Source organism: Hipposideros armiger, unplaced genomic scaffold (assembly GCF_001890085.2).
Source record: "Hipposideros armiger isolate ML-2016 unplaced genomic scaffold, ASM189008v1 scaffold_570, whole genome shotgun sequence".
Lineage (NCBI taxonomy): Eukaryota > Metazoa > Chordata > Mammalia > Chiroptera > Hipposideridae > Hipposideros > Hipposideros armiger.
In genome coordinates this window covers 147,024-173,796 of record NW_017731920.1, presented here as the reverse complement: position 1 = coordinate 173,796, position 26,773 = coordinate 147,024, and the positions used below count along the sequence as shown (strand labels likewise).

General features: G+C 35.6%; 1 protein-coding gene across 1 annotated transcript in view; it reads left to right on the top strand.

Moving 5' to 3' along the window:
* GUCY1A2 (guanylate cyclase 1 soluble subunit alpha 2) overlaps positions 1-23,016 on the top strand; it is a 302,341-nt gene extending 279,325 nt beyond the window's left edge. The window contains exons 7-8 of the mRNA XM_019623961.1: positions 1,758-1,912; positions 20,246-23,016. Of these exons, the coding sequence (XP_019479506.1) occupies positions 1,758-1,912; positions 20,246-20,453 (363 nt within the window). The 3' untranslated portion in view covers positions 20,454-23,016. The remainder of the gene's footprint in view (positions 1-1,757; positions 1,913-20,245) is intronic.
* The last annotated feature ends 3,757 nt before the right edge of the window (positions 23,017-26,773 follow it).

Sequence of the window (26,773 nt, the reverse complement as noted above, 5' to 3'; positions counted from 1 at the left end):
GATCAGCTTAATTGGTAACTTTATGACCCATACCTTGGACTCTTACTATCTATCTTGCTACATTATGAGTTAGAGCATGAGGGTGCTCCTGATCCAGCTTCAAGTTTTTTGAAAGAAATATGTGACAAGACACGAGGAGAAAAACAGTGCTAAGAACCTGGCCCCTGACTGAGGAAGAACAGAGCCGCCTGACAATCTGGACCGCTCATGTGGAAACTGTTACTGAAAAACTAGTAAAAGTCTATAGTTTTTAGGTGTTTGTATTATAGGGTTTTACTGATACTTCAGATTGACCTTTACCTTAATTAAAACAACTATTTTCAAAGCTATAAAATTGTGCCTTCTACATTGAGATCTTTAAATTAATCTACTTGGATTTTTTTTCCCACATGAAGACACAGTTGATCCAGAACATCCTAATGGAAATGCCATCTTTTCCTCAGTAATCTGAAATGCCAACCCTGTCATATATCAATCACCTATATATATGCAAGGAACTCTTTCTGGACTATTCTGTTAGTCTATGTCTCTATACATCAATATTATGATATCCGTGCACTAATTAAAGATGGTTATACTAAGACTTGATATCTCATAGGGCAGATATTTCAACTTTTTCCTTCTTTCTCAAATGTATCATGTTCTTAGCATATTGAATTTTCAAATAAATTTTAGAATCAGTTTTTAAAGAGTAGATGGAGAGGTTATTAGGAGCTGCAGCTAGATCACATTGTTTTATTATGGGTTGATACATGCAGAAGTCTCCAGACCTATGACAAGGGTTAGTCTAACAGTGACTTTTTATCATCACATTACTAGTGGCAATAGCAGACATGGTAAAGAAGGGCTGACATTGCCTACCTAATGGGCATCTAGGGATCAGATCTCCTCCTCCTCTCCCAGAGTTACCCACATTCCCCTAGAAATAAGGATAGCATTTTCCACTTGGTCACCATTAGCTTTGGTTATTTTGGTGTAGATCACATGGCTACAACTTTATTACTATAATCTTATTTAAGTGTATATTAACTGCACAATGAAGGCTCTTTCATGGCATGGACCAGATTAAATGTTTAAGGGAGTTTTATTTTCAGATTTATTATCAGATTCTCAGAGAATAAAATATACAGCTCTTATCTTACTCTTCAGGGTTTTCAGTTGAATCTTCTTGACAGACTCAAGGGTTAAATTCTCTATAACTCCATTTTAATACTATGTTGGAGAATTTGGGAAATTTATTCAATATTCTTCACTTACTATTGAGTGCCTACTTTGCTCTTAGTACAGTACTAAGTGCTGAATATTCAGCAGTAAGGAAATAGATGTGGATCCTTCTCTCATGGGAAAATCTAGCATTTAAGTAAAATAAAAAGAAATGTAATTGTATTTAATGCTATGAAGGGAAAAATAGAGCTTTATGTGAGAATAAATAACTGGAGGGAGAGCAATACATTTTCCATGTATTAGAACATATTAGGTATAAATGAAATTATTTAACTTGTAATGTAACCAGATTTATGTAGCAAATTAAATGTAGTTATTTTCCTATCCTAAATCCATTCATTCATTTATTCCACAGATTCCCTGTTCTTCCAGCCATTGGGTTCACAAAAATGACCAAGACCCAGCCAGTCCTTGTCTTTGAGGAGTTTGTAGTTTAACAGTTTACATAATTAGCAGTGTGTCTCATTAAAATAATTGCATACCAAATGAAAACATTAATATATCTTTTTTCTTTTTTTCTTTCTTTTCTTTAGATGAGGATAGGCATTCACTCAGGCTCTGTGCTGGCTGGAGTTGTTGGAGTAAGAATGCCACGATATTGCCTGTTTGGAAATAATGTCACTCTGGCAAGCAAATTCGAATCAGGAAGTCACCCTCGGCGCATCAATGTCAGCCCAACCACGTACCAGTAAGTGTTCTCTGGTCTACTTCCCCTGCCTTTGGCACTTCCTTTAGCTAATATCCTGTCATTTGTAAGACCCTGTTCTTTTTCTTGATCTAGTCATTTTCTAAGATAATATGAGTAGATCTGCCCAGTCTGAAAAACAGCAATTGTGACAAACTTTTATTTGCACCCTGAAAAAGTACATGAAAACTTGATTTGAATGAGAGGTACATACAGGTTTGTCATTTCCAACAGTCTCTGTTCTTCTGAGATATACCTGTTTAAAATACAGGAGAGCAAATGTTAAGGGTCTGCATTACACTAGAAATTCTAATATTTTCAAACTGTTCCTCAGTGTTTATAAAAATCAAAGGAATAAGATAAAGAAGGCGGTTTGTCTGCTTTTTGTTTTTTTTTTTGAATAATGCATATAAATAAGGATTCCCTCAAGTGAAATATATACTGGGTACAGATTACAGCTTCAAACTCTATTTATCATATTTGAAAACTATACACATGTGACAACTGAACTCATCCTTATTTTGTGCCTGGTAGATGACATCTTACACACTAGATATTAAGTTCCATATAGGTAGGGACCTTGTCTGTTAGGCTCATCACTATATCCCCAGAACTTACAAAAATATTTAGCACATCATAAGCACTCCATAAATATTTATTGAATTAATGAATAAATGCATTAATAAGATGGACTTCTCTAGAATAAAAAACAGTGTGACTATCTCCTCCCTCCTAGACTTTGGCTTTATGCCAAACATTAGTGTGCAAGCTCTTTATTTATTTTTAGCAATTTAAAAAATTTTTTCAACTACAGTTGACATTCAATATTATTTTATATTAGTTTCAGGTGTACAGCATAGTGGTTAGACATTTATATAATTTAGGAGGTAACCCTCTTGATAAGTCTATTACCAACCCGGCATCATACATAGTATTACAATATTCTTGACTATATTCCCTGTACTGTAATTTACAACCTCATGACTATTTTGAAACTGGCAGTTTGTACTTCTTAATCCCTTCACCTTTTCACCCAGCCCCCATAGGTTTATTTATAGCAGCCAAGATATGGAAGCAACCTAATGCCCATTAGTGGACAATTACATAAAGAAGATGTGTATACACACACACACACACACACACACAATGGAATAAAAAAAGAATTAAATCTCACCATTTGTGACAACATGGATGGACCTAGAGGGTTTTATGCTAAGTGCAATAAGCAAGCACTTTAATTAGTGCTATGATTAAGATGACTTAGAAATAATATTGTAAAACTATAAAGTAGAAATAGTGACCACTGACATTTTTTATCATGGCTACAAAAAAAATCAAGCAGAAAATTTGCATATGTAGATAACAAAAGTCAATTATAATAATAAACAAAATGGAGATGTCTTTTAGATGAAAGACAAGTATTTCCAGATTCCTGAGGAGCAGATGAGAAAGGGGACTAAAATTATAAACATAAAAGCAAGAGAAAATTGCTTAAGAATTACTTGTCATTTTTAGGGTATTTACATAAGGGATTTGCCTCTTAAATTTCTCCAAACTTCCTAACACAATTCTGGGCATAATACAGAAGATCTGACGATAATTTCCATATTGAATTGAATTTGGGAAACCTCTGTAGATCAGTGATTCTGATACTTTGTGCGCTAGACCATGAGTCGAAGAAATGTTTCTAAAGATCAACCAGCTCACCTAAATTTTCTTACCATGGTTATGATTTTTCCCATCATGATGCTTATACTTACGTTTCATGTTTGTCTAATTTAGTGTAGATTTACATCTGCTGTGGAAACTCAGTTTTAAAAAATGATGTGGAAAGAATGAATCAACCGTGGGAGGAGTTCATGCCCTGAACTTAGTCATCATAGCTGGAGCTGGCTTTGTTTATGTGTGACCAATAAAGGAAACCCTGCAAGCTACACAGGATCTGTGCATTTGGGTGCTGTCTCTGTGTTTTCATAATCTTTCCCACATTACTTGAGTTTGTGATGATCATTGATCAGTAGGTCTGAAGGAACAAATCCTTTCAACCACTGCAAGCACTGAAACATTTTGTTCTGTTATTGTCTGTCCTCACCCTCCCCCACCCCTAAACCAAACCAAACAAAACAAAAATGGAGCCAAAGGTAGACACATTCAGCTGCCAGTAGGTAGATTCTGACAGACAGTTTCTCTGATTGGCCTCAAATCATGTAATTTCTACTAATGCTTTATAAACATATTTTTGCACTTAGCCTACCCTCAAAATAACCCTTTCCTCCCTCTCCCTGTGTTCCTCCCTCCTTTCCTTCTTTCAACAAATGCTTGTTGAGTGGCACTGTATTCCAAGCACTGTGATAGACACTAATGCTACAGTGATGAATAGTAAAAATACGACCTCTGCCTACAGACTAGATGAGACCACAGACTAGATGGTAGGTGCACCTGAGTAAGCAATTAATTACAATAGAGGAGTGTTGCTGTCAAGAAACCCGGATTAGAGTATTACAGCATGAGAAGAAATGGGCTAAAATGAGGATGGAGAGATAAACTGAAGTCAGACCAGCCAAAGCTGATAAGTCAAGTTAGGGAGCCTCAAGCTAACCCAAGCTAACCCTAAGATCAATGAAGGACATGAAGAATTTTGAGCAGAGGAGGGACTTGACCAGATGTATGCTTTCAAAGGATCACTAAGGCTGTAGAAAGGAGACCAGATTAAGAGGTGGGGAGGGCCACAATCTAGTGATTGAGAACAGGTAATCTTATCCCCATTTCTTTGATGAAAGCTGGTTATTGAGACCCTAGAATCCCAACCATTACTATTTCAGCTTGTCTTCCCTTGCTTCAGAAAAGTGGTTGGACTCAATGTCCTTTGACATCCATTTTAATGTGGGGTGCCATTATAAACACCTTGGCTCCTGGTAAGTTTCTAGAAAATTAAATTTAGGTATATGATCTCAGTGTGATAGGGTTTTCAGATTTTGGATAGATTTTGTGCCTAAGTACTTTCTGTCCATTTTGTCTACGTACCTTCAACAGTTCAGCCACGTATAATTGTTGCATTCCCAACAGTACAGGTGATATTTGAACCTGCAGGTGTAGAGTGTATCCCCTTTGCCAGGACACTCACAGTGAAATGCCAGGATTGATTTCTGAGGGACATTTTCCATTAGGAAGCAAAATTGCACTTTCTTATAGCAAATAAGAATTTGTGAAATGAAACTGAGTTTTAAGCTCATGAGAGCTTGAGATTTCTAGTTTTCTTTCCTGAATCAAATCCTGTAGAATGTCCAATACTGCCTGGTGATCTTGAAATCTTCAGAGAGGTTTATATTCAATTTATTTTTAGTAACATTATATGATTGTCATAGACTTTGAGAGAGTGGATTATTTGGATAATATGATAAAGTGAAATAATTTTCTAAATAATTTATTCCAAATACATTTAGCCTAAAATATTTAAATAGCTGATTTTAAAAAAAACACTTTTATAAATATTTTGAACCACTAAAATTAAAAGAAATAATATAATACCCATGACTCCACCAGTGGTTTAATATTTATTATATGTGCTTCAGTTATTATTTAACCAAAATAAATAAAACAGTTCCTTTGGAATTTTTTTCTTCCTTTCACTGTGACAAATACCCTAATGAATTTGGCGTGTTTAAAAGTCCATTGTTTTATCCATTAACTTTCTCATATATATCCATAAAGAATACAATTTTATTTTACATGTTTTAATTTCTGTGATATTTGTATGAACTTTTCACTTAACTTTTTTTAATTTCATATTTTAAGATCTATCCATGTTGAGACATATACATCTAACTCAACATTTTAATTACTGTACAACATTCCAGTGTATGACTACACCATATTTTAATTTTTATTCATCTGTTTCTCTATTGATGAACACTTAGAGGTTTTGTTCGCTCTACTTTTTCATTATTACAAAGTGTGTTCCTATGAATATTACTTCCTGTCATTATGTTAGATGACTTTACATTTTATATGATATAATTAATTGAGTTTCCTATAGGTTATTAGAATTGAAATGATCAGATGTTGGTTATCTCAAAATTCATTTGAATATAAGGAATAATGATTTTAAAATCAGGGCCATAACTTTTACATGATGATCTTCATTTTTTTAGACTTAGTGTATGTGTCATCTTATTGAGTGTAATAATGCCCAACGACCATTTCCTCTTCACTTAGAGCACTTTATTACTAGTTTTTTTTTCTGGACAAAAATAAATCTTAAGTGAGTTTTGAATTTTCCATGTTTGATGTTTTCATTTTTCTCCAATAAATGTGATGTTTACTCATCCTTGTTCCCACTCATCCAAATTTTAAAATAATGCACACATTACAAACAATTGTCTTTTAACATCAAGCTACTGATATGTGAAACTGAAATAATTACTTATACTGAGGAGAATGTCAGCAAATTTGGAAATGGCATGAATCATCAAATGATTTACCTGAGCAAATCATTAATTGTATTTTTGCTATGTGCAAACTAAGAATGTTGAGACTCTTTAAGTACTTTGAGTAAAATTTTCCTTTAACTTTTAATATTTTTGCTTTACTCATTTTACAGTTGATCTATTGGACTTTTCATGATGCCTATTTTTCATTCACTGGGAAAGGCCCCTTCTTCTGTTCAAACAAAGCTGCCTTCGAACCACTCTTATATAAACAACTCACCATGTCACGGGTTGTACAATGGAGCAGGATAGGGTAGTGTTTAAGGGCACAAACTCCAGAATCAGAGCGCCTAGGTTGAATCCAGGCTCTAAAACTGATTGTCTGTGAAGTTGAGCAACTTAATCCTTTGGGCCCAGTTTTCTCATCTTTAAAATGTGTACCTATTTCAGAAGAGTATTGTTGGGATTAAATATGATCTTTTATAAAACTCCTAATATTTGGAACATAGTAGACATTTATTTATTGCTTCATTCTGTTCTTTCCATGAAGGAATAGACTATCTTGTTCCTGCATTTGACTTTCATATTTTATAGTTCTAGCCATGTTGAATTATGTATAACTGGATTACAGACCTCATTTGGCAATCTCAAAGAAATAGTGGGTTTGGTAATTTGGACCAAGGCATTTTAAGCTGACTTAGTACTGAGCTAGTAATCAGCTTATTCCTACAAGTTTTTATTAGCAAGGACATCTTACTGATGACTAAATCATAATCATGTGATAAAAGCTATGTTCTTGGCAAATCCCTCAATTTAAGAAGAGGTACATAATTACGTATATGTTAATTAGGCTACCACAAACTTTGTGACTTAAATGACACAAATTTATCTTACAGTTTTGTGGGATAAAAGTCTAATATGAGTCTCAGTGGGCTAAAATCAAAGTGTCATTAGGGCTGCATTCTTGCCCCTTTCAGCTTCTAGAGACCACCTGCATTTCTTGGTTCATGGCTTCCTTCCTCCATTATAAAGCCAATAATATTGTATCTTTCTGCCACTGCTCTCATTGTCATATCTTCTTTGACTTTTTTCAGAAAAAGAAGATCGTCTTCTACTTTTAAGGACCTTGTGACTACATTAGGTCTACTGGGTAATCCAGGATAATTTCTCTATTTTAAAGTCAGCTGATTATTCCTTCGGCAACCTTAGTTCATCTTTGCTAACAGGTTCCAATGGTTCTGAAATAGACATTTTTTTTTAGGGGGTGGAGTGTTATTCTGCCTACAACAAGGGGAAAATCTAAGGGATGAACTCTGCCTATAACTAGAGTCCCAATCCTACTTATACTTCATCTTTGCACTTGGCCACCACCCTATCCTGCTCTGTTGTCCATCTCCTGATACGGTGCGCTGTTTATATAACAGTGGTAAGAAGGCAGCTTGGTTTTAACAGAAGGAGATTCACAGTGAAAGAAAAATAGGCATTCTGAAAAGAAGCAGATCAACTATAAAATGAGTAGAGAAAAGCAAGCCTATTAGTTAAGCATACTTTTTCCATTTAATATATCAATTATGTAAAAGAAAAATCTAGGGGAAAAAAGGATTTTTGCAAGATGAGCACTCTGGCTTCTAAAGGATTTTTGCTGGAACTAAAGATGTAGATTACTGAAATGAGAAGCCTGCCACAGGGCTGTCCTAGTCATTTTGTGCTGCTATAACAAAGTACCATAGACGGGGTGGCTTATAGACATGAGAAGCATATTTCTCCCCATTATGGAGCCTGGAAGTTGGATCATGGTTCCAGCATGGTCAAGTTCTTGTGAGAACCTTCTTTGTGGCTTGACAAGGTTGACTTCTCCTTGTGTCTTCATGCAGTGGAGAGAGAAAGCAAGCTCTGTCATGACTCTTATAAGGGCACTAATTCTATTCACGAAAGCTCCACGCTCATGACTTCAGCTAATTCTTACTGGCTCCCAAAGGCCCCACCTTCAACACCATCACGCTGAGGGGCAGGGGTTCAACAAATCGATTTTGAGAGGACACAAATATTAAGTTCCTGACAATGACTGAATTATATTTCTATATTTAAGAAGCAGTAGAGTCCGTGGCATGAGGAGGAGACTACAAAGCAGTCCTGAGAAACATGGAATTATTACAAAGATGACTGCAGTCCCCTCACTTTGGAATCTCCCTCAGACATAGCTAACCCTCTGTAATCTCTAGAAAAGCTGGGCGCTCAGGAAGTGGTAATATTTAATTTACAGCTATATTTAGACCACTAGAACCAAGCTTAAAACTCCACAAACAACATTGTTTAGGTTAGAGTTTGGTATATAAATTCCTACCCTGGGAAACAAGAGAACTGACCTTCATCTTGGTTCAGATATTAATTTGCTGTGTAATTTTTGGCAAACCAGGTAATGCTTCTGGGCTTGGTTTCCTCATCTCTACAATGAGGGAGATAACCTAGATGATCTCTAATATATCTTTTTGCTCTAAAATGTCATGACAGTAATAGCAAACATTTACTGAACTTATACTTCATACTCCCTAAGCAATTTATCCACATTACCTCTTACAGCAAGGCTGTGAGTTAAGCATGGCTATTGTCTTTATTTTTCAGAGAAGAAACTGAGACTTAGGAAGGTTAAATAAGTCACCGAGAACACATAGCTAAATAAGTGTGGGCGTCAGAATTCAGATTCATAGCTTCCTTACTATAGAGCCTTAGTTTTTTTCATGGCCAAACTTTTTGGGTCATTAACTAATGGTAAGGAACAATGATTTCTGAATATCACTCACGTCGATGTGAGGATTACCCTGTGGTTGAGAACAGTGAAGAGAATAATAGGGAGCAAGCAAGGAAGATTCCGTTCCTTTCTCCTTGCAGGACATCTGGTCCTTTTCAAAACATCCCCAGAGACAGTTGGTCCATGCCTACTCATCTACCTAATCCCATGTGTAATTACCAGCAGGCTATGGAGGCAACAAGGGTTATCATTGGCAAAACAGCCACAATGCAATTACTGGACTAATAAAACATGATAGTATTTTTAATGTATAATCCTGTACACAAAAAATATCAATAAGTGTTATGGACTAGTTGAACCCAGGGACTTTTCCTAAGTGTGGACATTTTTAACAAGACCAAATTTCAAGGACCTTTTGGCGTGGCCCAAATGTCTCCATGGATATTTTGGACAAGACCAAATGTTCACTAATCTCCTTTCCTATCTCTGTACATGAAAATATGCCCAGGTTGCACTTTTGCTATCTTGGAGTTCTTTTCATACTCTGGGTAATAAAGAAGAGGTATGTTCTTCCTAAAATATTTACTTCGTGTCTCCACATTTCTAACCATATCAGTATCTCCATCTCTAGATCTAAACCTAAGTGTATGTGACAAAGCCATGGCAAATAGAGGTTTCCAAGTTAAACAGAAAACCACCTTTTGTTTCTGTGAGGCGAAAACATTACGTGTCTAGTGCATATAATAAAAGTCACAGAGGCTTGCTATTCAGAATTTTACTTTGTAGACAATTTGGAGGAATGCATCTTTCTAGTACAGCGATCAGCAAACTGCAGCTCGCGAGCCACACGCAGCTCTTTGGGTAGGTACATGTGGCTCTGAAGTAAAATTGAATATGAAAATAAAACTACCATAGTTTCATTTATAAAATTTGTAAGGGATTTTTAAATTTTCCTTACTTGTAAAAATATATTTCTGGCTCTCGAATAATTTTTAAATTATTGTGAGGAACAGGATTGGCTCTTCCGTCTCAAAAATTTGCTGACCCCTGTTCTAGTGTATTGAGATATGCATGGAATAATAGAAGAAACATAAAGTTACTTAGGTATATATTTTTTGCATGTAAAAGTTAATAATAACACTAGTTAAAAACACTACCTAGAAAACCTGCTTCTATTCCTTTTTAATATAATTGTTATACAAGACTGAGATAACTATACTCTAAATACTCAACTCTTCTTCCTGTAGATACTTAATGTGGGGAAAGACATCCAACAAACTTCAGGAAATTCCTATCTAAAAGTTCACCTGTAGCCTCCTGTTTTTGAAAAATCAAAATGCTCATCTGCACTAGTGACTTGATATTTAAAGATAATAAAAAATATTTGGGCTGATTAAAAGACTGTCCTGTCAGTCTTTGTAAGTGACTTTATTGATCATTTCATCCTTTATAGAAACACCAAAACATCATATTTTACAAAAGAAAAATAATCAGTCAAGACAAATGACTTAATAGTTTTTCCAAAAGGAAAACTTGAGCTGTGCCTCAAGAATTATATTTCTATTTTTCCAATTACAGACAGCAACATTAATATTACCCTTTTAAATATGCCCATAAAAGTCACATCTAGCAAAACTGAATGAGACATTTTACTCATTTAGACATTCTTATTTTGCTCTTCTGTCTCCCTGCTGTATGAAGTGCCATTTTTCCCAGGAAATATAATTCTAAGGATTGGAAATCATAAGCCTTCCTAATTTTTTAAAATAAATCAAGCCTAGTTTTTTGACCTTTAGAATATCCTACCTCAATCATTCCATGTATTTACCAGCACATTTAAGGTCATAATAGTAAAATCTTTGAGGATCAGAATATAATGTTGCAGTTATTTTTATAGTAAAAATTGTACATACTTATCTATTGCTCACTTCTATAGGTCTAATCGCTTAAAGTAGTTGTCAGAGTCAATGCAAAAATATATAAATAGTACTGTATAATAATTAGTTATTTTTATTTTTTCATGGATCTGAAATTAAACTGTGGGTCTGATAACTTTGCCATTTTTTTTATTTATAATTTGGTTGATCATTTGACATAGGTTTGGTCTGTATGATTAGGCTAATTATTGAATGTAGAGGTATTACTGATCCTATATAAGAACACATTCCTTACCATTTTTGAAGGGTGTTTCTTTTTTCCCATGACAGTTGTGCTAAAAAGTTAATTACCTACTTTAGGGTTCAGAATTTAAAGACACTAATCTGGTTCATGCCAGTAGTTCTTATGTGGAGGATGTCTATTAATTTCACATAGAAAGAGATTTCTATGAAGTATAAATAATCATTTTATTGGCCATAAATGATATGTTTATAAATAATGCCAAGTTTAAATTTTTGACATTATCTAAATCACTGTAAAGTGAAAGTTACTAAGATAATTTAGCATAATCTAAAGCAAGAAGGAAAAACCAACCCATATTTCCCTTTTTCTTTCTCCTTTAAAAAATGACACCATTTTAGACGACCTGAAGGTCAATGTTTATTTTACAATTAACAAAAGATAAAGGACACTTTCTGAATTTTTTTAGATGTTCATATTTTAACTAAAAAGACCAAGTAGAAAAGTAATTTTTAGACATTTCTTGGCTATGGAACCAATTCAAGTAAAAACTGATTTAGAAATCCAAGGTAGAACACAAGTAAAAGTAGTGTTGTTGAGGTGTTGGAGTATTGTGTATCATTTATGTAAGTCTCAGGGTTAGTGTGTTTATGAGTTTCCTGACACATTTTGTGTGTGTATTCACACATGTACTTTTCTGGAAAGTTTTTTCAAATGCTCTCATTAGATTTCCAAAGTGGCCTATGCAGAAAATATTAAGAACTCCTACTGGCTGGTTAAATAAATGAATGACCAGATAAAAGATATCTGGAGACTGAAGTTCTCATTACTGTCCTGCCACTAATTAGTTTATGACCCTAGATAAGTCACGTTAATAATCTCATCCTCTATTTCATCATGAATTAGAAAAAAACAATTCGTCTAGATTAGTTCCAAAAATTTTACACTTAAATCCTGGAACAGAAAAAGGACATAGTGGAAAAGCAGTGAAATCTGAATAAAGTTTGTAATTTAGTTAATAATAATATACTTTATTAATTTCTTAGTTTTGAGAAATGTACTAGGGTTATGTAGAATGTTAACATTAGGGAGAACCGAGTAAAGAATTTAGGGGAATGCAACTGTACATAGTATCTTTGCAGTGATTCTGTAAATTTGAAATTATTTCAAAATAAAATGTTTATTTAAAACATTATTACAGTTCTAACATCTAGTGAGGCTAAGAATGTATTTTCAACTTAGATAATAGTGGATCTGATATGCTATTGGAGGCCCAGTGAATGTTTTTGGGCCTGGAAAAATAGGATCAAAGGAAAACTTATCCAGAGGTGATGTTCCACAGGGAAGGAAAACTACAGGAAACATGACTATTAAGAGGAAACAGTGTTGTTCCGGGCCTGAGGTATGGTCATGAACTAGAACTATGGTAGTCGGAATAGAAGGAAAGCATATAAGGTATGAACACCTTTAAAGAAGTATAGTGATGACCAGGCAAAAACACGTAACTATTCTATGTATTGTGTCATCACCACTGAGCCTTAGAACTAGAAAACCATTTTCACTCATTTTTAAAAATAATAATAATACCTTATGAACTTACTTTTTCTTTTAAAGTTCTTACTTTTTGGGTTAGCATGTAATCAAACAACTTCTAAAGCAATTTCTCTTTCTCCCTTTTTCTCATTTAAGCACATTGTTCTTTAAAGGAATTGACAAATTTTATATAATATTATAATTGATATAAATTATATCATTTCTATAATAATACATAATAACAATATATCACATATTGGATTGTTTGATTATTGTATTGTTACATTAAATAAACACGTATGTTTCAAATCCCTTCCAAACAAAGCTGTCTACCTTCTTGAAAAAAAATGACCATGAATTGTATTATGAGAATACATTTTGGTATCTAATAAATAGAGTATGTTTGGAGAAGTAATTTTTAAACTAGAAAATTGAAAGTGATTTCAGTTGGGACTTAGTCTTGATCAGTCAGTTCCTCTCCCTGTTCTTTTGTGTGTAACACTGCTCTAAATGCTATGCTCAAGAATCCTTTTCATGGCTCTGATTAAAGTACAAAGATTCTAATGCATTGGTCACCCACTACTAAATCAAAATTGCTCTAGAATCAGCTTTTATGATATTGGCCAACACAACAGTGTTTTCTCTGAAGATCTTACTTCAGACGTATTCAGGTTTGCAAGTCTAAAACTAACATGACCCTCTATGATCTGAGGAGTATTTAAATTCTCAATCTCCACTAAATGTTAGAGCTATAAATAATCTTTGAAATAAATTAGATCCAAATCTTTCTTTTTCCACAAGGACACTGAGAGAACCAGAGAATTTAAATGTCTTAACCAGAGTCCTTAGCTAATTTGCTCCTATGCCACCTGTAAGGGGTGGAGGACCCTAAAATGTAAGAGCCCAGATTCATCGAGTTTACCTACCAACCTCTTTACCTCTCTCATTACTATTTACTACCTTACCATAGTAGCTTTCCACAAAAATTAGTATTTCTGAGAGATATCATGTTAGGGGAATTTGCAGGGAATGTTTGCTGTAAAATATTGTTGAAGAAGAGGTGAAAAGAAGTGGAAAAAAAATTTCTTGAAGAAAAGGAAAAAAGTTTACCTTTTGTTTTGTAGCCCCTAAATATTTTTCTCGGGCTGGTTTGTCCTTTTGGAACTGAAGTCGTTACAACTCTGTGTATTCTGACAGTATATCTAGGTTAATTTTGCTTCTACTGGTTCAGAAATACATAAAATATAGAAAATAAAATTATTTAAAATTGATTCTGGTTCTAATTTTTTATTTATAGTGAAATCAATGAAGGATTGTCCATTTTCTAGAAAAATAAATGTTCATATTTTCTTCTTTCTACTCCATCCCTTATCCTTTTTACAGAAAGAGCAGCATCATGATGAACTTGTTCTTAAGAAAGAATTTTGGTCAGAGTAATGAAAAAAATGTGAGGCAATTATTTAATTTACAAGTAATAAGTATAGTTATCTTTTGTAATCCCTCATTTGTCATCTTTTTTAAAGCTCTGCCTATAGGCATACAACATTTTTGAGTGTTATGAGTTTTAAATCCTGTTGGTATTTAGTTTGTTAAATGGAGTTTTCAGGCTGTTAAAAGTCAAAGTTGAGAGTGGAAGCCAATTGTGTGGAAGCATCTTTAGCTATTCAGCATTCTAAAATTCAAGAATTTAGGAGGCATTCGTTTTGCCTCTCAAATAGGAAATGCATGCCAGGATGTGCACCCTGTAGCAAGCACCAAGCATGCAGACCATGGAATCCATAGTAAGCGGGCTCTGCCATTCATGGAAACAAAGGGAGGTTGCGGGAAGAAATGAGCTAGGGTGTCACAGTGATGCTACTGAAGCTTTTCACCTTAAAATTTTCAGGATGCATGGAGGGAAACGATCCCTTTTTGAGAATGTATCCATTAACCTAATTTTAAAACCCGCAAAGTAATGATCTTATAAAATTGCCACAAAATGTGCAACTTAAAATGTTTGTAACCTGAAAATGCCTAAAAATTTGGTGAGCTCTTTCTGTTTTATCTCATGGTGAGCTAGACTTACTTTCCTTATTTGGATAGCAGTGTTATTTTCAGAGAATGAATCATTGAATTTCAGGGGATTTTTATGCTGCCTATCTGACTGAATAACTATAGTTTGATTAGGCCTATCTTGACACCGCATCAGATCTTAGAGCAGTGAAGCAAAAAGCAGAAATACAGAGCAGACAGAATTCCCTCTTTTCTTCCACTGAGGTAGAAAAAAGAAGGTGAATCGGAAAACTTCAGGTACTGCAGAATACTTAGAACATATAAGGAATCTTCATCTTTTTTATTTTCATTTTTCAGAACTGTCATCCTTCTTAACACTCAGCTATAGTGTCTAATTCTGTTATAATTCAAATCCAAATGCATTCCTTAGCAAAAGATATTTAGATGAATAATTAGCAACAATAGAAACTTCTAATTTAACATAGCAGATTGAACACCTGAGTTTATCATTAATCTCTTCTGAAACAATAGTAAAAGGATAGTAAAGATATAAAAGAAGTATAACTCCCTTCCAGCATGTCCATACAAGGAATGGAAAAGGACTTAACAATAGAAGAGAGCAAGATGGAAAGTGTATACGTGAGTGGTATTTGGCTTAGCACACAGAAGGCTGAATCTCAGGTCCTACAGAAAAAAGGTACAGTGAGAAGCAAACATATCCACTCTAAATCTAAATAGAGAGAGAGAGAGAGAGAGAGAGAGAGAGAGAGAGAGAGAGAGAAACTAATTAGAGGATTACTCTACAAGGTCCAACATATGACCAAGAGGAATTCCAGAAAATGTACAAGAAGTAGAAACCACTCCAGGTATTTTAAGCAGAAAAAGATTTAATACAAGTAATGATGTGCTTACAGAATCAATGGAAAGGATAGAGAACAGTTTCTCAGCTGGATATATTGAAATAATGTACCCAAAATATAAAACTGACCAGTTAGGCAAGCTCCCATCTCTGAGGCCACCATAGGAGCTATAATGATCTAGGTCTGGAGCCATGGCCACAGCCAGACCAGCCTTTGAACATCAAGAAGCTGAAAAATGAATGCCTACATATGTATTCCCGTGATTAAGAAGTTAGGTGAAAAAGTCACCAATACTGAGCCATTTTCTTCACACTCAGGAAGCCAGAAACTGGATCCTTCTTCTGCAAAATTGTAATCTTGATAGCCAGTGTTAATAGTCAGTTGCCAAAGGAAAACAGAATCCACTTCACTTCTGCCACTCAAATCTTGGGCAAATTAATCTAATTGTGGGAGCCTAAGAATCAGCCAGAACTTTAGTGCAAGGGAAATTGGGAAATGTAGTTTCCAGCTGGGTAGGCATGTGTTTATCAAAAACTCTATTACCAAGAAAAAATAGATTTGAGGGGGCAAGTAACTCTGGTGGGATATAAGAGGTGTGTTTTCCTGAGATATTGAACCAAAGTGGCTGTAAAGTCAGGCAGGCGAATAAAGGGAGATTGAGTAAAAGTCTGCATACTGAACAGTGAGATTCCCAGCCCACTTCCTCCATTGAACTTCCAGAATGCCAGAAGCCAGCTGTAATCCCACAGGCATGATTGGAACATTGGTACTTGGGCAAATTGGTCCAAGGGAAAGACACTAAATATATGAAGCCATAATGAAATAGTCAGGGGAAACCCACTATTCCATAAGATTTTGCCATGTATAAAGCTTGCAATCAGATTTTCATGCCTCCCACTTAAATAGAAAGAGATTTCTAAGGATGTTAGTAATTTGTTGAATGCCTTTAACATGAAAGAGAAAAACCAAAAATAAACAAGCAATGGTGAAAGTCTGGGGAAAAGGGCCCTCAAACAAGAGCCGAGTGAATCAGAGACCAGCTTCATCTCTGCAGTGGTGAGGGCGCAGCTCCGTGAACTTCCAGGGTATCACGCTTCCCTCACATGCTTGAGGGCCACCCATTGATCCAAAGCAGCAGTGAATTTTCATGTTGAAAATCAATTTGTAGAAAAAACTCTGTTGAAAGCAGGAAGGGTGACAGGCAGGTAAGCTAGGATTTGTGTGGCTTCATAATACTTACTGAACATGTTGCCAAAACCCCCAAATTGTGTATCAACCAGCTGGGGATTAATTTAGATTTATGTAGAATCTAAGCTTCCATATCAGTCCTGAGTTGCTGAAGAAATGGATTGTTAGGCATAGCTTTAGAGCCAGCTTAATAAAGCATTTCAGAGGGGATCGGAGGTTCTGGGGTGATCAGTGTCTAGAATTCCTAATCCCTGTATACACATTTGATCATTTATTCAGCACCATGACTCATGTCATCCCCAGGCAGGCTGTGTAGAACATCTCCCGTGACCTCCTGCACAGACCCACTGCTAACTCACTCAGGTTGTCCTGCTGGAAATCATCTGAATATTACACTTCAGTGTTCATATATACAAAAGCTGCTAAATCCTGGCTCTCACTGGAGCTTGGACCAATTTATCCTTATGTGCTCTCGTTTTTATTATTGAAATATAAAACTATTTATTGACATCAAAATGTTTACTTGGAAAAGAATAAAACCCCATAAAAACTATTGTCTCTGTGACTCTTTGGCATGGTATATACGAGATGTATTTAAAATGTCAAGAGATCAATTCACTGTGAAGAGATCCCCCCCAGCAAAGTGCAGTGAATTAGTTAGAAGCCTAGCACCCAAATCAGCTAGTGTCCTCCTTCTAGTCATTTATAAGTACTTTCATAGATGTAACCCCAATTTATCTTGCACTGTCAGAAAATCTCAGTTATAGCAAAATATAAAGACCTTGGTGAAGCAAACAAACTGAAAGAGAGAAATTAGAGGGCATAAAATATAGGGAGAGAGGAATGTAGCCTTCTCTTATTTGTTGATTGTGGGTCTTTAAGGAAACTTGTTGAAAATATTGAGCCTATGGTCTGTTTTATAGTTGGTGGAAGTGAACTTTATTGCTCTGGTTCCTGACTTTTGTAAGACCCACAGCCATCACCGCTCCCTTTTTCTTACAGAATTCCCTCCTTTGGATTGTATCACGTGTGGTCAATATAATGCCTTAAATTGCTAATTTGTTTCTGTCAGTGTTTCTTGTCTTTTAAATTTTATGTGAACTCATTCTGTACATCCACACTTACTCTCCTCCTTTCAGAGTACTATTTTAGCATGTCACAGGCACTCAACAAATGTTTGTTGATTGATTGACATCACTGAGTGACACCCACATGTTGCACATCAATGACTTTTCTAATTGAGCTAAGCACCTAAGCAAAATCATTGTAGAATTCATTGCTAAATTAAACTATTGTTTAATAAATCTGAATATACATCTGAAGTGATTATATAGTGTATGTAAAGAAAATCAACACCTGTGAAAACAAAAGGAAAGCACACAGTACTGATGACTTCCAGTTTGATTGTCATTAATGCCCCACCTATGCCAGTTTAGTTGTTTTGTGGTAGAAATCTGTCTTAGTATTTACTGTAGGGCTAAGCTTGACTAGGAATTAACAGATCTCAATTCCAGTTCCAGTGCCACCACTGTCTTGCTACAATACTTCCATGAGAAAATCACTTCAATTAATTCTGGACTCACTTTGGCCCTCCATAAATTGTCAGAGAAGAGCATGTTTGGCTTTTACATAGGGTTATGTTATATGGATAAAATGAGATAAGTCATTTTAAAGAATTTTGAAATGTTACAATGAGCCTCACTTCTTTATATCCCAAGTTAATATTGGGTTGTCGGAAAAGCCATGATGCATTTCTGCAACGCAAAACTTAGAAAAAATACGTCATGACTTTTCTGACAACCCAATATAATCATTGTGTAATGTTTTTTAAGGAACAGTGAATTAGAACTATTTTTTAATCCTTTACAAAGCAAAATACTACAACTCTAGTTCATAAAAGGAAATATCAATTGCTCATATTGCAATAATTCTTAGTACCACCAACTGTTATCTTCTTATCCATTAGCAATGTTTGAGACGGATGATTATTTTTTCTTCTTTTCCATAGTGTATAGATGATTATCACTGCTTGTACATTTTCACACATCCTTGGTTCTCCCTCCACTCATTGCCTTTTTTGACTTTGCTACCTCTGTCACCATGGTTCCTTGCCCCAACCCATCTCTTACATTTCACAACTAGTTAACATTAACCTATCTTAGGAGGATGAATTGCTTTTGGGGAAAGGGTGATGGGTTTGGCTCCACTGTACCTTTCAAATAAAGTCTAACCTTCTAGTTTAAGATTTCAAAACTTTGTCTTCAGCCTTAACTCTCACTCTTATCTTATTCCGTGATGTTATCAAATGGCTGGAAACGTGTTGATCCTGTCATAATTTGTTTTAAACCTTTGATTATGTTGTACTCCACATTCACTTGTTTGAAGTCTTCCCATCTTTAAGTACCATCTCTTCTATGAAGACTTTGTGGTCCTCCCACTGCAAACATTTTTCCTCTTCCAGACCTTAGCACGTTTTGTACAACTATCTACTTTTCTTATGCTATCTAGCCTGTTCTGTTTTATACTCTTTTATATTACTATGTTTTTTTTGTTTATTCAGTTATTATTTTCCACTTCTTTTATTCCGTTTCTATCTCTGTTGACAAAACTTTGAACTTCTTTGACTGTGTTCTACTGATCATTATATTTATAAGAGCGTCTAGGAGATTTTTCTCAGGTAATAGGAAGCAGCCCATAAGAGTGGTTGAGTTAAATTGAATTGCTGGGCCACGTTTCTAGGTATAAGTATCAAAATGAACCTTTCATGGAACTGGACAAGATTAAATCTCCCATGTTAGTGTACTAGGAAAGAGCCTTTAAGTGTGACTGGAAGGGGAAAATTAAGCTGTAATTCTAGTGTGTTTAGAAAATGTGGATTGCCAGAAATCAATAACAGATATCAGAGACAATTGGAGTCATGAATGTTGTTCTACAAAACTAAATACTTGATTTACATGTCTGAGACATAGGACACATATTTAAAACTTATCAAAAGTCTACAAGACATAAAAGGAGTGTTCTAGAATCTGGGCAGGTTTTAAAAACATAAATGGTAAAACTTTCATGCTTGAATAAAAACTTGTATTATGCAGTTTCCTTAGCCTTTTGTTTAGGGGGAAAAATCAAATTTCAATAAATATTTTCAAGTAATGCTCTTTAGAAATAAATCAAGCTTGAACAAATATTTTCAAGTCGTACCAGGAACAGCTTTGTATTATTATTATTAGTAGTAATAGTAGTATTAGTATTAGTATTATTATGGTTATTATTATTATTACATGACGGATTTTTCCTGAGAAACCACATTTCCTAGTATTTGCAATCCTATGAAGGCCACATCTCTACAAAGAAATAGGGGCGTTAGCATGAACACAGTCACTGATTGGCTTCCTGAGTCGTTAGCATTTTTGCCCATTGGTTCACATTTCCCCTGCCTATTTGATTCACATTATCTATATTTTCCTCTTAGATTATTAAAACGGGAAGAAAGTTTCACATTCATCCCTCGGTCCCGTGAAGAGCTTCCAGACAACTTTCCAAAGGAAATCCCTGGGATCTGCTATTTCCTGGAGGTAAGGACTGGTCCTAAGCAGCCAAAGCCTTCTCTTTCTTCATCGAGAATCAAAAAGGTTTCCTACAACATCGGCACCATGTTCCTCCGGGAGACGAGCCTCTGAGACCCGCTACAGATCAAAGACTCCTCCAAAAGCACAAGCCCAGAGCGTGGGTCGTGACAGGAGACTGGAAAGAGATCCTCTTTCACTGCTTTGTTGAGAACAAGCAGCGGAATTTCTGTTTTGTCAGGCAATAATCTTAGAAAACGGTGGGTGATGACTGTCAATAAAAAAAACAGAGGGTGGGGGTGGGGGGGTGGGGGGAATAAGGCGTGTCTATCCATATGAGTGTTTTTGGTCATATATATTTTTTAATTACAAGTATGAGCCACCTTTCAAAGCTAACTATAAATAGATACCATGTTTTCTTGTTTGTCACACATACATGTATGTTTCCCTATATATTTATATCACCTTTGAGATCCAGTTTTGATTATATACTCCTGCATTTAGTGAGTTGGTATGTGAAGAATATTTTCTAATTTTGTTTTTCTGAACAGACATTTCATACATATATCATGGCAGTGTGGTAAACTTCCTGGCAGGAAGAACTGCAATTCAGCAAAATATTTTAGGGATATTACCTATTTTTATACATATCTCTTCTTTTAGATAATTACATTTCACACATTATTAGATTTTCAGAATCTGCTACTGTATAGTTGGTATATTATGTAACTCTAACCTATTAATTCAATATAGTTTTAGTTATCTAAAGACATTAGTGCGTGGACTAAGAACACATATAACCAAGGATTTCAGATGCTGAGAAAGCATTGTTCGTCTGCTTAGTAAATATATCTTTTAGATTTAATTAAAGTAGCATGGAATCCAGAGGAAATGGAATTTCCTAATAGTAGTTACATCTGTCACCAAGAAAGGTCTTTTTGCCATCTTATATCAAATATCAGTTAAAATAAAATGCTCTCTACATTGGACCCCTTTCAACTGAACACTTACAAATACAAGTCGTTTTTGCACCATACTAAACTGTGTTCTAATAGAAGGCATCCTAGTAAATGACATGTTGTACTCTCCTTCCCGCTCCCTCTCCCTGATGGATACCTCCCTAAGGCCTCTCTTGGGAGCAAATTCCTGGATACTGGCATTAGTGAGAAAGAGGTGCCAGACATTTTGCCAAGAATGTTTCTTCTTGCATAATAAAAAGCAAAGAGAAACACCTATTTTTATGGCTTTGAGATTTAAAAAAAATGTTCTTGTGCAGGTTGATTAATGTGGCTTTTAAATTCAGTGAATCACCTTCAGAACACCGAAGCAGGTCTAACCTTCAGACTAGTAATCACCATAGTGACAGATAGGCTTCCATTGCATGTTCCACTAAAATGAAGACCAGCTCCCAATAATTAACACTGCATGAAAATATTATTACAAATACACCCTGAAGTTAGGAACACAGTGTGTCCAGAGTTTTTCTAGTTTGGATCAGATATAAAACCTAAGTTTCAATTGAAGTTAATGAGCTGGAAGCATTTGTCTCCTTGAAACCTTGGGGTGGCCATTTTCTTACTCCAGTAGGTATACACATGGATAGTTTGTGTCAACTGAATGCAACATGTTTTTTCTGGTCAGGGATTTGGGCTGCATTAGATTGGTTATGACATAACTCAGCTAAGGAGCATATTAATTAGTGTCCACTGTTGTCTGTGAGGCTTAATTAGTGTTTTTAAGTTCTCTAAGTGTGTAGCTAGAAAACACACTTAGATATGCAAAGTATTTGTTATAATGGTGATGACTTTTATCGGTGAACTCTTTTCTCACCCTGGGACTGGTTTATGAGGACACTAGTGCAGCACTGTCCCTGCATTCTCTGAATCCTTGCCTATTCCTCTCTTTCCTGAGTCTAGGTCTCTGTTTTTAACCACATGGGGTGAGAAGGCCAGAGTGTTGACAGGAAGCTGTGTAGCCTGGAGACAGAGTGCTCTCATGGGCATAATCGCTCACAAAACTTTTCAGGGGACCGGGAGGTTAGCGCACTTCCTTCACAGAGAACAGGGGCCCAGGTGTGCAGTCATGTGGACAGAAGGCTGGGAACATCTCAGTCCTTGTGCCTCGAATAGGAAACACCTTAGCTATGCTGAAGGGCTCCTTCTAGCACAGGAGCACCGGGAGAGAAGCAGGCTCACTACAGTCACCTATGCTTATTCTGCATAGTCACTTAGAGCTTATTATGATATGGTAAATCAATAAATGTTTTGGTGGTACACAATGTGTTCTGTAACCATACGGCTGAAAGGGCCTTCCAGGAATCACCCAGTCTATTTCTCTGCTTCCTGTAAAGATTTGTCTAAGCAACTATTTTAAACATATGGCTGTTCTCGCTATACTTAAGATCATCTATGCGGAGCATATTTTAAAAAGCATTATTGAAAACTATCTCCTTTCTTATTCAGTAATTGTAACAGGGCCCAAGACAAGAACTGTATATACATTCAATGTGTCAGAAGAATAACAAACTCTTTCTCGGTTTTATGATTTTACTTAGTGAAAAAGTAGCCGTTTATGTTGTCACAAATGTCACAATGAAGAATATGCCAGAGACTCATATATCACAGACAGGATGTAAACTACTGTTTTCATATAATCTAAATATATCTTTGAAACTATAGTCTGAAGCAATGGTCTAATCTGTTACCATTTTGCCAACCTAGTCCAGCTTATTATAGTTACACTATTGCTATATGTGTTGGCAAGGTACTGCTTTACATGGCTGTTCATTCTAGCTGCAATTATAGAATTTAGAAGCTGTGAAAAAGCATTATATTTTTATCCTATATAACACACCACATGTCATCCATTAGGAATTCTGACTATAACAATGAGTGGTAGTAGGTACTTCATCTGACTAGTATCTATACAGTTATCTCACCTCCAAACTATTATACACATTATACATTTTAGTGTGGCAGATTAAAAGGTTAAATGGATGTCTCATTAGAAATGAAGCAGCATTAAATTGGAGAAATGGCTTTAACCCATTCTAAAAAGGGTACTTTAAATATAATTTGGTGCCTACAGCTCCTCTGTTTTAGTGTTCTTTCAAGCAGTGAATTTGAAGAAGTCACTTTCTGACTTGCCATCAGTACCAAAGCTTTTCACTGGCATCAGTATCATTTTGATGGAGAGATGGTCATTGTTTGCAGATAAATCAGTTGTCTCACAAAGTCAGAAACCCCCATGTGTACCCAAAACATACTGTGCAGTATGTGTTTTGTGAACCTTAATAAATAGGTAACATTAGCCATTATAAAAAGAATAATACTCAGTGCCTAGAGAACACATATAGGGACTGGTCTCTTGGCTGTGTGGTGTGTGTGGAAAAGGACCCAACTATTTAAAATCTGCCTTAATATTCATTTCATATCTTACATTTTAAACTATTTGGGGCTTCCTTTTTTTTTAGTACCATATTGAATACTTTATTTATTTTTATTATTATTAGTTTCAGGTGTACAGAACAATGCAATAGTTATCCTTTTCACCCCTCACAATGTAACAATCCCTCTCCTTCCCCCATCCACTGCCCTCCCACCCCTGATATCATACTTATCTATTACAATTCCATTGACTCCATTCCCATACTCTACTGACCACCGCACTGTACACCTGAAGCTGATGTTAAATAATATTGTATGTCAGCTATAATTATATATACATACAGTCACGGGATATGGAGTAGAGTGTGGGGCTTCCTTTTTAATATGTGATTATATGTAGTGTCCAGTGAGCTTGAGAGTGGGTTCATGGACTCAGCACTTCCAATGTGAACTCTCATAGTTTCACACTTGTTCCTCTTATCCACTGACAATGGTCTCAAGAACATAGTGTTTTACCGAGAAAAGGCAAAAGCAGGCGCCTCTCCAAGAAAAACAGAGCAAGCAAGGACAGCAACTTAAACAAAAAGCACTCATGTTCACAGGTGCAGTAAGCCTTTTGATTTTGTAAATTCCTCCAAAGGGTTATAGCAATAAAGCAAAATTAAACTGATACATGTGAAAGGCAAGGCCACGGAGAATTTGGAAAACCAAGAGGCTGAATACAGTCACACTGCTACCAATTGAAATAGTGTATTTGAGGCTGTGAGGTATCGAGAGGGAGCTCAAGATTATGACCATCATTAAATATATGTCAGAGAGGTTCCTTGGGTTCCTGACTTGCTGAGGGCAGGTGTTGTGGGTCATCAGAGCAGAGCATGAAGTCTCTGCACATGGATTTCTATCTTGTCACGCATTTTGAACACTAATAGCCCATACCCAGACCCTCTCTTATTCCATGGCGTCCCTGGAAACCATCCCACACCCTCAATTCTGGCCCCATCAAACACCATCCTCTCTGTACCTCTGAATGTAACATGGCCACAGAAGGAGTTTCTAACACCTGTTTCATACTGATAGGAAGATTTGCACAACTTCAGGCCCAACTAATGCACTTCTGAAGTGAACTTACCATTCCCAGTGGTTCTGGGACATGGCTTACATCTACAGCTTCTCTCTGCTTTTTCTTCAAAATACGATCTGACTCCCAGCACTTGGTATAACTTCACTGAATGCTCCTTTAGAATGAATTATAGATGACTCTAAATAGGCTTTGGGTGGCACCAGATGCCTTTCAGCCAATAATACCTATAAACTCAAGTCCAAGAACCAAGCCCCATATTGTAACCTGGGTATTTCTGTTATGAGATTATAGATCTTCAACTATAAAATAAATCATTTCAGAGGCTCTGTAAACAAATCTTAATAGGTAGAGCCTGAAAAGCATGATGCATGGGAGACTTAATTATTAAAGTTTAACACATTCCATTCTGAATGATGATTCTTTGTGGGTAGTTCTGATATGGATATACTTAATTCACAACCAGTGGATTTAACATACATGTAAATTATGTCTAAATGATTGAACAAATTTTACTTTAAATGGGTAAATTGACTCCATCTGTGAACTCAGTTTCAGGATCCTCCTAGTGGTGACTGAAGAGCAGACACTGATATTAAAATCTGATATTATATACAGACTAAAATAGCCTTGTCAGAATATTTTGAGATAGTGTGCAAAATTCCTTCCTCACACTTGATTTAAACAATTGAAACCTAAATATTATTGTCCCGCCACTTTTCTGTTTCCTTCTTTCCTTTGTTTGTTCTTTCCTTCTTTCTCCCTTTCTTTTTTAAAAAAAGGCATTGATATATTTATAACACAGAACGAATCACAGCCAATCTCATCTAGTAAACTAGTTTTAGTTTTATAAAGTAATGAATACTCTGTTTCTGTGTGTGTTTGTTGAATGTAGCTATTTTAAGATTAAATGGAGTGACATTTTAGAATGGTATGTAAAGAAGTAGAGGTTGTGTTCTTGAATTCTAATATATTGTGATGAGACCACACAGCTTCAGTCGAGTGTCTCATTGCCACCCCATTCTCATTAAGAATTAATGTTGTTCAAGGGTTGAACTCATCAGGTTGGCGGTATCTGGCTGGCTTCATAAGAATTACCCAAGAAGCTTTTGGGAATACAAATTACTGAGATTTGGAGATTTGGATTCAGTAGGTCTCAGGTGGGGCCTAGGAATCTGTATATATAAAATCATTTTAGGTAATGCTAATATATAGCCAGATTTGGGAATCATTGAAGAGTATTAAAATAATCCCAATTACTAGGAATAAGTATAAGTTGACTGAAATAGAAATATATGATTTCATTTGTAGTTATTTTGACAGCTAAATGCTCTGGGCTTCATAGCATTATTTCTTTCACAAATTTTAATTTTAGCTTTGGTTTCAAATTTATGATCTGCTTCCTAAGTATGAGTCTTCAAACTTACTAGAGACAGAAATAAACACTGATAAGCATGAGGGATGAATATTGCTTACTATAGGGCTATTAGGCATATGGTATCGCTTTCTTAGTTACTGCCAGAGCTGTGAAGTACATCACAATGTTTGCTGATCCTCACTGCTGATATATAAAAACTTTTGGACAGAGAAATAAATGTCAAAGTGACAGCCTTATTTCTGAATGCTTTGATGTTTATGTTATGAAAAATCACCAACTTGATACTCTCACTCTGTTCTTTTCACAATGAACTGTACATTCATCTAAAAACGATTCCCTAGCAATACCTTATAACAACCTTTCAAGCAATAATGGAAGCCATGGTGGTGATGCCATATGACACCTGCACTTCTGTGCACTTCATAGAACTTTTCGGGAAATAGAGATATGTTTAATATAAGCAATAATAAAGCTGGTGTGGATTTTAAAAAAATATTCACCATTCTACCACAGCAAAATTAGCAGCAAATGATGGCTCATAAAAATTATCTGAGCAAATGACAACATCCTTAGTTTACCTCAGAAGGCATTC